The sequence below is a fragment of the Mesoplodon densirostris genome, chromosome 3, assembly GCF_025265405.1.
Source record: "Mesoplodon densirostris isolate mMesDen1 chromosome 3, mMesDen1 primary haplotype, whole genome shotgun sequence".
NCBI classification, from domain to species: Eukaryota; Metazoa; Chordata; class Mammalia; order Artiodactyla; family Ziphiidae; genus Mesoplodon; species Mesoplodon densirostris.
The window spans coordinates 153,032,103-153,047,934 of NC_082663.1; the positions used below are offsets into that span (position 1 = coordinate 153,032,103).

The window sequence follows — 15,832 nt, forward strand, 5'->3', positions numbered from 1 at the left end:
GCTGGTCCCAAGCAGGAAACCAAGGCAGGAAACACAGTTTGCAGGGACAGGACTGTGGACAAAAGCATAAATTCTGTTTGGAATGTAAATAAAATGTACGTATTTAAGCCTAAAATAACGCCGTTTCAATATGCCCACTTTTCAATTTTTCGACTTTGTTCAACTACTTTAGTGTTCCAGGAAAAAAATAAATAAAAGATTTTTAAATACATAGAAACACATATAGAAGGCAACTGTTTTCCTCTAATAGGGCTCCGTGCTGCTTTGCCCACACCCCTCTTTCTTACCTCCACCAGCTTGGGGCGTTTTCTGGGTCGGGGGCTGCGTTTTCTCCAGTCTGGGCCCTCGGGGATTCTGGGAAAACGCCAGCCAATTAAAGGAGTGGGAAGCAGGTTTCTCGTGCTGGGTGAAAGCTAGTGCTGCGTCGTTGGTGTTTTTCCGCCCTCTGGTGGCAGCCTGCATTTGCTCCCCTAGGCCTTGATAACAAGAAGTTGCATCTGAGTCCCTGATTATCTGGCGAGGATTCCTTTATTTACTTGGTCAATAGCAACAAGAGCTAACATTTATGCAGCCCTGACTGTGTGCCAGATGCCTGGTAACCCTCATAACCACCCACCTTGGGAGGGGTCACTGAGACTACCTCTCCTTACAGATGAGGAAACTGAGGTCGGCAGAGCTGGGACTTGAACCTGGGGCTCTCAACAGTGCAGAGGGACCCAAATACCCTGTTTGGGGGTTGGAACTAACTGAGCCTGAAGCTGTCATACTTTGACTGTTCAGTTACATGAACCAGTAGATCCCAGTATTACCAAAGCCAATTTGAGTTGACTTTGCTTCAGCCTTTTTTTTTTTTTTTTTTTTTTGCAGTATGCGGGCCTCTCACTGTTGCGGCCTCCCCCGTTGCGGAGCACAGGCTCCGGACGCGCAGGCTCCGGACGCGCAGGCTCAGCGGCCATGGCTCACGGGCCCAGCCGCTCCGCGGCATATGGGATCCTCCCAGACCGGGGCACGAACCCGTATCCCCTGCATCGGCAGGCGGACTCTCAACCACTTGCGCCACCAGGGAGGCCCTGCTTCAGCCTTTTTTTTCTTGCAATCCAAAGACCCTTAGTCAATCGACTCAATCCCCAGGTGAGGTCACATTCTGAGCTTTCACTGGACATGAATTTTTGGGGGGACCTTATTTAACTCACAACAGCAACTGCCTTTGAAAAGTGGGGTGCTGGGGCCCTGCAAACAGCCTCAGAGCTCAGACCCCGTTTTTACCCCGAAATTCAGTCCTGCTGGAAGGCACTGCCTGGAAATTTGCCACTGGGTATAGGCATAGCCCTGTGTGAGAGGCAGATGGAGTGGGGGAGCGTGGCAGGGGCTGGAAAGTTAAAAAAGATGTAAAGGAGGATTTATTTTTAAAGAAACTTCTCTCAGCAAGGCCCTCGCTAATTTTTATCCAATTATAGTTTCTTCTCTTGTGGAAGAGAGATGTGGTGAAACACAGTGGGAGGGGTTCTCCCCACAGGATCTGCTTGTAGCTGCCCATCCACAGCCATGCACAGCTTTCTCAAGAAAAGCAAGAAATCCAGATTTTTATTAAAATTTCCTGATTTAAAAAAAATTTATTATTATTATTTTTTAATTTATTTACTTTTGGCTGCATTGGGTCTTCGTTGCTGTGCGTGGGCTTCCTCTAGATGTGGTGAGTGGGGGGCCTCTCTTGTTGCGGAGTGCGGGCTCAGTAGTTGTGGCACACAAGCTCAGTAGTTGTGGCTCACGAGCTCTAGAGCGCAAGCTCAGTAGTTGTGGCGCACGGGCTTAGCTGCTCCGCGGCATGTGGGATCCTCCCCGGCCAGGGCTCGAACCCCTGTCCCCTGCATTGGCAGGTGGATTCTTAACCACTGCGCCACCAGGGAAGCCCTCCTGATTTTTAAACATCGGCAAATTCTTTAAAAGAGAAAAAAAAATCTTAATGTTGAGGGCCAAGAGAGGCCTGTGTTCTGAATCCAGCCCCCTGCCGCCCGCTTGAGATGTCAAGGGCTAAGATGAGGAGCTGGGGATGAGATTCGGACCCAACTTCTCCCACCAGAGCCCATGCCCTAAACCCCATGCTAAGTCCCCCCAAAATGACCAGAATTTTGAGTTGTCCTCGTGTACACACTGTGCGTAACCCCCTTGAGTGTGGGTGAGACATTATTTGGTAAAGGTGAAGGGCTTTTTCAGATGCAGTTAAGGTCCCCAAATCAGCTGACTTTGAGTTGATTGAAAGAGAGATCTTCCTGGGTGGGCCTGGCCTAATCAGGTGAGGCTTTCATAAAAGTCTGGGGAGCAGCAAACAGCCATGTGCTGAACTGCTGGTGGATGGGGCCGTGTGGCAGGGACCTGAGGTGGCCAGCAAGGAAACTGGACCTTAGTCCTACAAATGTAGAAAAGTACTTCTGCCAACACCCGAAGGGGCCTGGAAGCAGATGTCTACAGATGAGAATGCAACCCAGCCAACACCTTGATTGCAGCCCGGTGAGACCCTGAGCAGAGGACCCAGCCACACTGTGCTGGCCTTCTGACCCTCAGAAACTGTGGGGAAATACATAACTGTTTTTAAAGCAGCTAAGTTGGTTCATTTGTTCCACAGCAAATGCTAAGTAATACAGCCAATCTGCCCAAAGTTCCTTTTCTGCAGTAATCAATACCCAGTCTCTAAGCTACCCACTCACACATCCTAGTGACTGAAAATTAAATTTCCAGGGAAGGCCAAAGAGCTCCCTTCATCCTTCCCTGTGTGCCAGCTCACTGCTGTGCTGACTCACGTGTGCTATTTTTATTTATTTATTTATTTTATTTTTGGCTGTGTTGGGTCTTCGTTGCTGCATTGGGCTTTCTCTAGCTGCGGCGAGCAGGGGCTACTCTTCATTGCGGTGCGTGGGCTTCTCACTGCGGTGGCTTCTCTTGTTGTGGAGCACGGGCTCTAGGTGCGCGGGCTTCAGTAGTTGTGGCACGTGGGCTCTGTAGTTGTGGCTCGCGGGCTCTAGAGCGCAGGCCCAGTAGTTGTGACGCATGGGCTTAGTTGCTCCGCAGCATGTGGGATATTCCTGGACCAGGGCTCGAACCCGTGTCCCCTGCATTGGCAGGTAGATTCTTAACCACTGTGCCACCAGGGAAGTCCACGTGTGCTATTTCTGACCTGCCTTTATGAACGTGGGCACATCTGTGACCTAAGAAGTAGGGGAGTTCTCTGTGACTTTTGCCTTGGACATTGTCCCTTCAACAATCAGGGCCTTAGATGGATTCCCCCTATACTAGGGCAAGACCTGCCTCTTTCCCGGGAGGGCACTGGGTGCCCCATACTCTGTGAGGACACTTCCTCTGGATGTCAGGCACAGAGGCGTTGCCGCTTTCTCCCTCATACATGAGCCTGCTTGTCCAGGAGCACCGGTGGGGTCCCAAGCGTCACAGCTGGCCCTGTAGCCGCTAAGTGGGTGTCTGCACATCTTCCAGCCCAGTACGTACAGCCCGTCACCTCCAAGGGGCAGCGTGACTGATGTAAGGTCCACCTGCCCCTCCAGGTGGAGGAAGTGCCCGTTGCCACCCAGCCTTGCAGTCCCCATCTGTCCTGACTCAGGGCTCGTCACACCCCTGGTGCCGCCAGAGGGACAGCGGCCAGTGTGACACAAGCATCATGCTAATGCTGGTGCTTTGGAACCTGCCTCTCCTACTGTGCCCGGGGCTCCTGTGAGCACCTTGGGGATGAGCCCGCCAGTCTGACTGAGATCCGGCCGTGGCGCCCTGTCCAGGGCAGCCAGATTCAGCAAATACAAACCCAGGACGTCCACTTACATTTGACCTTCAAAGAGACAATGAGTGATTTTTATTTAGCGTAAATATGTCCCAAATATTGCATGGGATATACTTATACTGGAAAAGTCATTCAGTGTTGGCCTGATTTTCAAATGGAACTGGGTGTCTGAATGTTATCTCCCATCCCTCCCCCTGCCACCCTGACCGATAGACGTGTGGGTCAGTGTTCCCTCAGACCAGGCAGCACCTCCATAGCTGACCACAGGATCATGAGCTCGTAGCAGCTGCCGTTAGAGCACTGAAGGCTGGGATGGTTGTCACACAGCAGAAGTTGACGGATACACACAGGGAGTGAGCACCAGAGCCCGGAGTGGCAGCCCGGCTCCCGGATCCTGATCCTCACGTGGTCCCGAAGGAGTTAATTAAATAAGAGCGATGCTGCCAGAGAAGGTGAAAAATGCTGAGAGCAAACAAGGGTTCTGGCTTTTCAGTTGGAAACTCGGCTTGTGTTTCAGCCTTTCTAATGGCCTTTGAGAAAACTCCCTCCCTCCCCGGATCATATACCCCAAGCTGGGAGGAAACCAGGAAAGACTGAGCGGCCGCGGGACCCGCAGACCCAGGCTCTGTCCCCACTTCGGCCCCCATCCAGACAGACCCTCCCTCCCTTGGGAATTGCGCTAAGAATTCATTTAAACCTCTCGCCCAGAGCCTTGTGGGACGGCAGCCTGGCAGGTGGATAGAATTCTCTCTTCGTTCCTTAAGGGCAGAGGCCGGTGAGAAGAATTAAACGAAAAGTGAAGCATCAAAACAAGACCTTCCCACCAGCCTCATCGAATCAAGGATTTCAAGGACACTGCACTTTTCAGGACACTCCTCATGTTTTTTAGCCAGTAAGTGGATCGTTCCTGGATTGTTCCCAAGGGCCTTCTGAGGTCTTCAAGAGAGAGAATACTTTTCTCTCTCTTTTTTCAAAAACTCGTGGTAAAATACACAGAACATAAAATTCACCACCTTAACCATTTTCAAGCGCACAGCTCGGTGGCATTAAGCACATTCACAGTGTGCAACCATCTCCACCATCGTCTCCAGAACTTTCTCATCTTCCCAAACTGAAGCTCTGTCCCCATGAAACTCTAACTCCCCACCCCTTCCCCTGGCCCCTGGCCCCCACCATCTACTTCCTGCCTCTATGGATCTGACTCCTCCAGGACCTCCTGTGAGTGGAATCAGACAGTGTGTGTCCTTCTGTGTCTGGTCAGCAGAATAACGGCCCCATGACGTCCCCGTCCTGGTCCTGGGAACTGCAGACGTGTCATGGGGCAGAGGAGACTTTGCAGGTGGGATTAAGGCCCCTGAGATGGGGAAGACCCTGAATTCCCGGGGGCCCAGCGTCATCCCAGGGTCCTTATAAGAGGGAGGCGGGGTGGGGGGCGGTCAGAGGCAGAGGGAGACGGGAGATGCTGCGCTGCTGGCTGTGAGGATGCAGGAGGGGCCGCGAGCCAGGGATGCGGCGCCTCTGGAAGCTGGAAAAGGCGGGAACCGATGCTGCCCTGGAGCCTCCGGAAGGACTGGCCCTGCCCTCGCCTGGATTTAGCCTCGTGAGACCCGAGTCAGACTCCTGACCTCCAGGACTGTCAGAGAACCAATCTGTGCTGGTTTAAGCCCCCTGTTCACGATGACTTGTTGCAGTCACCCCAGGAGACTCACATCCTCAGAGCAGGGGGACCAGGGGGACCGACCCATGGACACCAGGGTGAGGATGTGGTGGGACATGGGGGAGGACCTGGCGAGACTCAGGCAGGTTGTATCTAAAGCCCCAAAACTTCTTTCCTGAAGGGCGGGGGCCCACATTTGATTCCTGGGGCTAGAACCCCAGAGAAGAGCTGACCTTGGCCACCGAGGGGCATGCTGCCGGGCCCAGGTGCTCCCCCTGAGGACAGATGCCCTCCTTCCTCAGATAGCCTGTTCTGCCCGAAGCAGCCCCCCTCGACCTCAGCTACCCCTGCCCCGGGCGCCCTTGGAGACCCGCAGCCTCGGCTATTTCAGGCCACAGATCCTCCCTGGCCCGCGTGGGCCGCTTTCAAGATGCAGCTCTTAGAATAGCTGTGGCTGTTTTCCCTGCGGTGACTGCAGGGGAAGGAGTTTTAAGGAGGAGAGGGGCCGGGGGCAGCAGGAGGGGACAGGCCCTGCTGGCTGGGTGCCACCAGTTGCTCCTAGCCTCTGGAGGCCCAGGCTGGTGGGAGGAGGGGGCTGCTGTCGGGGTCATTCTGGGGTCAAGGCCAGGGGTCCCATCCCCATCCCCATGGGTGTGTGTGGGGAAACAGAGGCAGGGCAGGTGGAGGGGCCCCTTGGCCACACAGAGGGGCAGCAGAGCCAGGTTTGAGTCCGCTTCCCATGGCCTTGCCCAGAATGATCTTCTCTGCGGGGTTTGTGCCCCTGGTACACACACAGAGCCTAACTAAAGACCCCTCCAACTGCCCCTGAAGCCAGAAGGGCTGGGGACTCAGCAAGCGCTTAATAAGTGCTCTGAGCATGACTGACGGGCCACGTGGGAGAACTGAGACAGTCACTCACTCACTGAACAAGCACTGCTTGAGCACCTTCTGTATGCCACACTCAGGGATGTGGGGGACAGCCTGGGTGGGTCAGGGGCAGAGGCAGGAAGCAGCAGCCCTGGGGGCAGTGACGTCCCCCAGAGAAGTGAAGCAGGCAGAGGGGGAGGGAGAGGTCCAGGGCGGCCGACCACACCAGGCAGGGGATGGGCCCGCAGCCGCTTTATTTCATGGGGGGATAGAAGGACCCCCTTCAGACCCCAAGTTGAGCCCTTTTTCTCTGCCCGGGGCTGGCCCTCAGACTGGAGGTTTCCCAGGGCTGGAGCAGGGAAGGTCTCCCTTGTTAGATTGGGATGTCCCAGAGGAAGGGGTCGAGTGTCTCCCCTCTCAGACTAGCGGGAACAATTACATCTGGAGGTGGGGGATTTGGTCTCCTTCTTCCCCGGACCCAACAGCATTTGGCAACATCATAGGGACAGAAGGAGTCATCCCCAGCTTTAGACCCAGAAAGCACAACGATTCCTGCAGGAAAAGAAAAGCAGAAAAGAAAACCCTCAAGCCCAAAAGTGCATCCACCTTGGCCTTGGCAGCATGAGATTTGTGGTTCTCGGATCTGGATTTAAACAGGAACCTATGTCCTAAGGCGGGGGCTCAGGATGGTCCGCAGTTCCCACAGGGCCAGGGCACGGCAGGGCAGGGGGTGGGCGCCCGGCCCCAGGCTCAATCCTCATCCTCGCTGGCGTAGATCCGGGTTTCCCAGCACTCCGCCATGGAGTTCTTGTGGCGGGTTACCCGTGTGGCCCCCAAGACCTGCAAGAGGAGGCACGAAGTCCCCATCAGGGTCCTAACGCCCCCAAAACAGCTCCCCTCACTGCTAACCCATAGGAGAGGCCTAGAGCAGGGGTAAAGCAGGACCATCCCCTCCTCCGTTCCAGACCCTCTACTTCTTAGTAATAGTGCCAAGGAATGTGTTAACTCATGCTGAGCTCCACAGCAGGGAAATGCCCGAGTCTGGCATTTTGGACTCAGCTCAAAGAGGGTCACGAATGTATTCCACAAATCCACAGAGGTAGCTGGCCTTCTACATGTCTCAGATGAAATGCCTCCCTCAAAGAAAATGCCCCTGTCTTGGGCCAAGTCAGCCCCAAAACCATCTGGCAAAGAGGCGGCACATGGAAACTCTTTCCACAATCTGTGCTCATGACAGGCATCAAAAGCAGGTCACAGGGCTTCCCTGGTGGTGCAGTGGTTGAGAGTCCACCTGCCGATGCAGGGGACACGGGTTCGTGCCCTGGTCCGGGAAGATCCCACATGTCGCGGAGCGGCTGGGCCCGTGAGCCATGGCTGCTGAGCCTGCGCGTCCGGAGCCTGTGCTCCGCAACGGGAGAGGCCACGACAGTGAGAGGCCCGCGTACCGCAGAAAAAAAAAAAAGAAAGCAGGTCACAGAAAAATCCACCTCAGGCACACACTATCAATCAAGAAGATATCCAGGGAAGTCAAGCTCTGAGACATCCCTCATGAGGTGTGGATAATAATCAGAAATAACAATGATGGTAATAAACGCCTGAAAATAACAAGGATGATTTTGATAGATTGCCACAGCTCTCCTCCTCCAAGCAAAGCTGGCTCTCAGCCTTTGGCTCAGGGGGACAACCTCATGGTGGGGACCCTGCTTACGTGGCCCAGACATGAAGAGAGGCCCAGTTTACCCACTGTGCACCACACGTGTGGGGGACACAGGGGCACAGTCACTGGCAGGGCAGTGAGGGAGGCAGGTGTCAAACCCAGGTCACACTTGAGCCTTGCCTCACCTTCCCTGGCCCTAATAGGGAGTGTCAGACCTTGGCCAGGCCTCCAAGTGCATGGCAGGGCTCGAGACTCACCCACTGTTCATTCTTCTTTCTCTCCCTAGGAGCGTCCTCAGCTGAGGCCTCTGCCGTCCACATCAGGCCCGAGTGCAGGTGGATGGGGGTGAAAAAGTGTGACTCAGACACCGAGTAGCTGCCTGTGATGCCTGCGGTGGGGGAGGAAGGAAAGGGCATCAGGGAGGATCCCAGAGTCTCCGGAGGGCAGAAAATTTGTCAGACCCCAGTCCAAGAGACACAGAGTCTGGCTAAGAGGCTGGACCAGTTAAGGAGATGGGTGAATGGACAGACAGAGCAGACAGCAGGTTGCAAAAACTGATAGACAGATTGACCGAAATAGGATCCAGTCAGGAGAAACTGGATCCACAGATGAGCTGACCATACAAGGAGAAAAACATTAAAAGTCACACGGGGGATATTTTACCTTGACAAAAAGGAGCAGTTGACCAAGAGGCCAGGACATCTGTAAACCTTTATGCACCTAACAACAAAGTGTCCAAATGCATAAAGCAAAAAACCAAAGGCAAAGTTATTTCTCCAAAAGCTACTGCTTAAGCAGACAGACCAGCCAACTGGGGCAGTAGACAAAGTCCCCCAGATGTCCCCCCACCCCTAGCCTCTCCTGCCATCCTCACACTCCTCATGCCACCCTCCTCTGCTCCAACCTTTGAGACTCCGAGCAAAGCAGCCCTTCCCAGGACCCTGCCTCACCAGATGCGCCGGAGGAGCTCCTGGAATCTAGGTCACAGCAGTCGTCCGGAGGTGGGGAGAAGACCTCAGGGTACAGAGCGCTCCGCCGCTCGTCAGCCACCTCCTGTTCCCGGCGCAGGACACTCTCCACCTCCCTCTCCAGCAGCTCTGACGACTGGGACTTCTGTAGCCTCAGTGCCGGGGCCCCAGCCACCTCCCAGCCCCACACTCGGGGGGCCTCAGCTTTCTCAGGCTCATCCAGGACCCCGAACCTCAGGGGACGCAGGCAGAAGTACTCCCATCGCACGACACCCCTGTTGGCACGCAGGGGTCCCCGGGGAGGCTCCTGCTTTGTGCTTGAAGGTTTTGCAGAGGATCCCGAGGGATGCCTCTGAGACCCTGTGGCCTTCGGAGAGCCCACAGGCCTGGCCTCATCGGCAGAGAGACCGCTGGGCTTGCGGTAGGTGTGGAAGGCTGGGGATTCTCCCGGGGGCATCCGGGGGCTCAGGTAGGCATCAGGTGGGATGCGGTTCACCTTCCTCACCTCTGGTGTGGGGCTGGCTGCACTGCCATCTGGGGTCGGGCTGAGGATGGAGTCTGAGCTGTGGACTCTCCTGAGAATGGGCTGGGGGCCTTCGGAGAACCAGTCAGATGTGGACGCCCGGCCCAGCTGCAGACCCTCCCGACGGTGGTCCTCCTCGCGCTGCGACTCCTGGGCCATATCCCGCTGCACATAGAGCGATGGGCGCCCCCTGTGCAGCCGCGGGGCTGTGGCCAGGCTCGCCTTGCTCAGCAGCGGCCTGGCCGGGATCTCCAGCAGCTCCTGCTGGCTGGCCGCCCGTTGCAGTCCCCGCTGCTCCCGGAGGTCTGCCTCCCGCTTCTGAGCCAGCCGGATCTCCCGCTCAATGGGCGTCTCCTTGGCGGGTTCTGGGGACCCCTCTTGGGACCAGGAACCAGGGTCGTCCAAGGCTTGGGCACCAGGCCTGGTGGGCAAACCGTGGACCCTCTTCTCTTCCGTGACCACCTCCTTTGCCTCAGGCTTGACTGGGACGACACACCCATTGACCAGGGGTGGCCCGTTCAGGGCCTTGGAGGCCTGGCTGGCCCCAGCTGGGGGGATCTGGGCCACCCCAGGTGGGGGGTCCTGAGGAACCCCCGCACGGGCATGGGCCACCCCGGATGGAGGGTTTGTCTGCTCCAGGCTCATGAACTGCCGCCTGGCCGCCAGGAAGTCGATCTGCTCTGTGTCGATCATGTTCTCCTCCAGGGGCATGGACTGCGGTCGGCCGGGGCTCCTGGGTTCCCCGTGGTCAGGGGTGCCATGGAGCATGGCCACCGTGCTGCTCTTCCTGACCGCCTGGTCCTGAATGACCAGCCGGCGCTCCCACTCCAGGTCACGTGGCCGTGAGGGCAGGGTGTCCCTGGCCTCCAGGTGGTAGGCCTTCACCTCCATCTCCTCATCATCCTCTGGGCAGGGCAGCCGTGGGGCCAGCCGGCCGGGGAAGCCACGCAGGCTGAGGGATGTCCCCATCTGCACCGTTTCCAGAGAGGCCTCGTGGTCAGCAGGCCATGCCACTGGCTCATTCTGGCCCCAGCCTCTGGCCACGGGCCCCACGCCCACCAGCTCAAACGAGTAGCTGGTGTCACCTTTGAAGGTCTTGCCGGCCACACGGGGTGAGTGGGGGATGCTGAAGATGGGGTATCTGGTCACTCGGTCCATGTCTGGGGGTTTCTGCCCACCAGAGGATCCCAGGGTGGAGACGATCTGGGCTCACTGAGGGAAGAGAAAGACATGTCAGTCACCAGGTCAGAGCACCTGGGGGGAGGTGCAATACCACTCCCTTCACGGGCAAAGTCCTGGCCAAGTGGCCTCTGTGATTGACCCAGGGAAGGGTAGGTGACCCAGCCCTGACAATCAGAACATTCTACCCTTTGGCCTCTGTGATTGCTTCAGGGATGGACATGGGACCTAACCTGGCCAATGACGTGAAATCCTGGGTCTTTGCAATTAACATGGAAAATTGGACCCTCTTCCCGCTGGGCTTATTAGGCTGGTTGGATGAGGCCGAGAGCTGTTGGGGGGCGATATGTGTCCTCTTGTGGATGCACCTTGCTTAAGAGTACCCCCAAGCCCAACGCAGCATCCTAAAAACATTGTTTGAGTTCCTGGATCCAGCCACACCTGAATCCCTAGGTGTCCCTGTACTGACCCAACAACTCGGTCCCTGTGTGTCTGACATTTGCAGGCACCCCTCCCACCTCCTCTGCCGGACACTGCACACCCTGCCGGGTGAGCCTCCCACCCAGTTCACCGCTTCCAGACCCAGGGCCACCCTTGGACAGCCTCTCTCCCAGGGCACACACACACCCTGAGGTTCCTTCTGTGATTTTTTCCATCTGACATTTACAGATGAGCCCAGTGGGTCTGCCCCTCTCTTGGGGATGTCAAGCGGGGAAACTGAGACCCAGAGAGGGGTGGTGATGGGCAGGGTCCCACATCCTGGTTCTCTCTCCTGCACCTGTCCAGCAGGACACCTTGTCCCATCCCAGACAACCCTCCTCCTCAGCACCATAAAGCCAGGCTGGGCTAAGGAGCGCCTTGGACCTTGTCCCGCTGGGCCGGGTGACACCCTGACCCAGTGCTCCAGGGGGCCTAGCCCCCTTCCCAAGAGTCCCGGCTCTCTCTGAGCACAGCTCCAGGAGCCGCCGTGAAGGCCCGGCACCTGCTCTCACACCTCTGTGACTCCTGGCACCCTCACACCCTGCCCAGGGCTCTCAAGACCGCCATCCGGCCTCAGGCCAAACCCCCAAACTCTGCAGGCACCAGACCCCAAGGTTGACCCTCTTCCTCCTCCCTGTGCCAGAAGGACCCTTATTTCTGTTCCTCCACAGCCTTCTTAGCTACAGCCTGCAGGACATCTCCTCCAGGGAGCCCCCCCCCCCAAGATTGTCCCCACCCTCGGAACCTGTGGCCTGATCATCCCGTGTGTACCCAGCCCAGCACAGTGTGGCGCCACCTTTTTACAGCTGAGGAAAGGAACTCAACTCCTCAAGCAACCATGGTCCCCGGCCTTGGCCCCCTGGTGCCACCAGAGCTATTGGGTCCATCGCTGCATTTTTACACCAACTTGCTTGTAAAAGCTAAACATGGTTTTAAAAAGAAAAACACAGACCCTCCCTGAACTGGAAAAGGGACATCAGGCACATAAAATCGATCATGGGGAACCATGTTACACCTAATGCAGTATCACGCAATCTTTCAAATATTGAAACTATAATTAAGAAAACAATATTAAGAAACAAGCAGGCTTGGGTAATCAATCCGAGCCAAGAGGACTGAGCCTCTTTCCCAATGACAAAAGTGTCTGGGGGTGCACATATCTTTGAAGGGAGAAGGTTATATTTAAGGCCTGTCACTTCCCACCTGAAGCCATCAGCCAGGACCCTCTCTCCCTCCCAGTGGGCCAGGTGAGCACCGCCTCCCACAGCCCGGAGTCTGGTACACAGCAGGTACACAGTGGCTGACTCTCACTCTGGGTGCTCAGGGCCCAGGGTTTGGGCTCATTCTAGCCCAGACCCCGGCTGCCCCTCCAGGCCACCCCTCCAGCCTCAGCCCACCCTGGATGGCAGGTCTGGTCCCTGCGCCCTGCAACTCCCCTCGGAGGGCAGGTGTGGCAGGACTGACGCAGAACCATTTGCCCATTTGCCTAGTGCGTGGCCAGAGGCTCACCCAGCAGGATTTATAAGCCACATTCCGGGGAAAAAGAACCGCACGCCCAGAGGGTGTCAAGTCTCCCGGTGGGTGGGGCAGTGTGGGGGACCACTCCTTCCTCAGCCCATTCCTTCTGGGTGATTCACTGAGGTCAGTGGGGTGGAGTCCCCCTCGCCTGCGTCCTTGGGCAAGTCTTCCTTCCGACCTCAGTGTCCACACCTGGACAGTAGGTAGAGTCCAGAGCACGCAGCTGCCACCACGAAGGGCTGCCATGCAGACTTGGCATCCTGTCCCTGGTATACAGTAGGCGCTTGATAAATGCTTTCACGGCAGTGGCTGATGTTATTATTTATACCTGGATCCACCACTGATCTCAAAGTGACCTTGGGGCAGGCATTCCCTCTTGAAAAGCCTCTGTCTCCCTGTCTGTGAAGTGGGACCTTGCTGACCCCACTGCCGGGTGTGGGGAAGAGCAAGAAGGCCTGAGTGGGTGCCTGGCACAGAGAAACCCTAGGGGAGAAACGCCCTCTTGGAGGCCTTGTGGACTCTGTGCAAATGAGTAGTAATAGCGCTCAGAGCCTCCCAGCTCCTGGTGGGGCTCCTCATAATTGGGCATCTCACACCGGCAGCTTTTTTGCCTCTCCTAAGAGTCTGTGACGAGGGGACCATTCTTGTCCCCAACATACAGCAGAGGAAACCGAGGCCCAGAGAGGGGTCACACCAGGGAGTGACAGAGCAACAGGTTCTGAAGCCAGGTAGTCACCACCTCCTCCTCCAGGAAGCCCCCCTGGATGGCTCCTCCCCAGCCCCAACTCTGTACCCTGTTGATACCAAAACTGAAACTGGGTTTATGGTCCCTGGTGCCACACACCTGCTTCCTCATCACCGCAACTGGCCTCCCGCCCTTGGGCAAAGGCCTGCTGGAGGGGCCTGGGGCTCAGACAGGGCAGGCCCCACAGCAGGGATGGGCTCCTGGACTTCTTCTTCCGTCACTCGGGGCTACAGTCTCCGGGACCCTGGCTGGCAGAGCCCCAACCCCTGGACACACCTGGACACTGGGCCAAGTCTCTGAACCGGCCCCACAGGATCCCAGCTGCCCTCCCAGAGGCTGGACACCTCCCCACGCTGACTGCCCCACCCCCCTCCTATGAGCCCCCTCCTATGAGCCCTCCGATCCCACGGGAGCGTTGTAAGCTGTTCAAGGCCTCCCCAAGCAGGGCTCTGGCTGGTGCTAAGCGTCTCCCCAGAAACCTCCAGAATTCCCAGAACCAGTGGGGGGGCCCTGTGCCTCTGGCCCTGGGGGTGCCAATCAGGCCCCTCACTTAGAGGGTCGGAGATCAAGGCCCCTTGGATTTGGGGTCCTGAAGCCCGGGGTGGAGACTGGGGACCTGGCAAGGTTCAGGGATGGGCCTCTGCTTCCCTGGGCGGGTGCAGCGTGGGAAGGGCACAGACCTGGCCTCAGAGCCAGCCAGCGGGTACAGAGCGAGGGGAGGCCCCTGCCCGCCCCTGGGACCCCACTGAGTCTGGAGGGGGCTGAGGGTGGGGCTGGGGGCTCCCTCCCTGTACCCCGAAGGCCCCGCCGGTGAGCATATGGTACCGCTAGCACACAAACCCCCATGCCAAAGGCAGAGCCCACCCCACTCCGGACCCCCGCCCGCCCAAGCGTTGCATCCATCCTGTCCCCCCATTTCCCAAGACTCACCTCTCGGCTCTGAGCCCCAGCAGCCTCCAAGCCTGGCTCTGACTCTGTGGACTGCACAGGGGCCTCCCAGCCCTGCCCTGCCCCAGGTTGCCAGGGGACACAGCCCCGCCCCGTGAAGCAGGTGCACCCCCTCCTCCCAGGCCCCGCCTGGGCTCAAGAAACAAAGTCCAGAGGAGGAGGAGAAAGACGACACCACAGAGTAGAGGGCAGGCGCCACGCCCACGATGCATGGCCTCGGGCCCCAGGGGCCCCCAGCCCACAAAGTTGCAGCCAGAACTCACCCAGAAACCTTCTAGCTGCCCTCTGGCTTTCCCATCACCTCTCAGCATAGCTCAGAGAGGGGCTGTCCCTTGCCTGGGGTCACATGGCTGGTCCACGAACCAGCTGCTGTTTCTCAGAGGCGGGGGGCGGGGTTCAAGTCCAAACCCCCACTGTGCCACCTGGCTTAACCCACCCTTTAGGGCCATTTCCCCAGAGAGCTCCTTTCTGAGACCAGCCCAGCTTCCTAGTCTCTGGGGGCGTTCAGCTGGGCCTGGGTTCAAATCCCACTTAACCATTCCGAGCCTCTGTTTCTCCCTCCGGGAAATGGGGACATCACAGGGCTGGGAGATGCCCCCAGCCCACTTCTACATAAAGGGCCAAATGAGGACATAAAGGCGCCAGAAAGCGTTGGGATGGGCAGGGCCCAGGCCCCACTGACAGAGGGAGGCACGGAGGCTCGAAAAGGGTGGTGGGTGTCCCAGGTGCTTGGCTGTCCTGATTCTTGGTTGAGTTGCAGAGGACCTGCCAGAGTCATGGAGCCCAGTGTCTGCGGGAAAGTCAGGCCACTGGGCACAGTGGTCAGTCAACGGGGGAGGGGACACAGTGGATGGGGCTTCCATCCCCCGGGCTAGGGCTCTGTCCTGACCTGCCCCTTGGCTGACTGTGGGACCCCTCTGAACCTCAGTCTCTTCTTCCATCTAATGGGCCCCCAGCTCCAAATCTGGCAGGGCTGCTCATGGGGGGAAAAGGCAGAGACTGGGTCATCCAGCATGTTGGGGGGCACTATGAAAGTGAGGACTCACTCTCCTGTTCCCAGACTGGGGTGGCCTCCCCCTCAGGGTTCACACAGCCCACTGTACAGGTGGGCAAACCAAGGCCCAGAGGGAGCAGCCACTCCTCCCACCCAGATCACATAGTGAGATAGAAGCAGGGGTGGCAGCCCCCATAAATGCTTCCTCCCCGTGTCCCCACCCATTTCCCAGGGACTGACTTCTCGGCAGAGCTTAGGGGTGTCTGTCTCCTGGGGGGCTGTGAGCCCAGCAAGGGGCAGCCTCAAAGCCAAAGGATGGAGTGGACCAGGTGTGGAACCCGAGGGCTCCACAGGAAACAGAAAGGAAGGCCTGCCACTGGAAGCTGCCCCCTTACCTCCAGGCCTTACCTGCCCAGGTACAGCTCAGATGCCCACAGGTGCAGGTGGGGACTCCACCAACTCCCTCACCCACAGCACTGGGTTGAGTCTGAGGGATGTGTGGGCCGCAGACA

At 57.5% G+C, this 15,832-nt stretch overlaps 2 protein-coding genes across 2 annotated transcripts in view; both read right to left on the bottom strand.

Moving 5' to 3' along the window:
- Window positions 1-15,832, bottom strand: part of BSG (basigin (Ok blood group)) — a 252,324-nt gene that overhangs the window by 114,759 nt on the left and 121,733 nt on the right. The gene's annotated exons all lie outside the window — the stretch shown is intronic.
- MISP (mitotic spindle positioning) lies at window positions 7,059-10,688 on the bottom strand. The gene is made up of 3 exons (XM_060092435.1): window positions 8,916-10,688; window positions 8,187-8,353; window positions 7,059-7,148 (listed from the first exon to the last, which is right to left on the bottom strand). Exons 1-3 carry the CDS (start codon window positions 10,612-10,614, stop codon window positions 7,059-7,061), a joined length of 1,956 nt encoding a protein of 651 aa, XP_059948418.1. The 5' UTR covers window positions 10,615-10,688.

Bases quoted from the DNA above. Each gene is read 5' to 3' on its own strand.
- MISP (XM_060092435.1), bottom strand. From the start codon at position 10,614: ATGGACCGAGTGACCAGATACCCCATCTTCAGCATCCCCCACTCACCC. The intron at 8,354-8,915 runs GTGAGGCAGGGT...CCCCCACCGCAG, and splicing joins GAGCTCCTCCGGCGCATCTG to GCATCACAGGCAGCTACTCG. The intron at 7,149-8,186 runs GCCAAGGTCTGA...CTCCTCTTGCAG, and splicing joins GCCATGCACTTGGAGGCCTG to GTCTTGGGGGCCACACGGGT.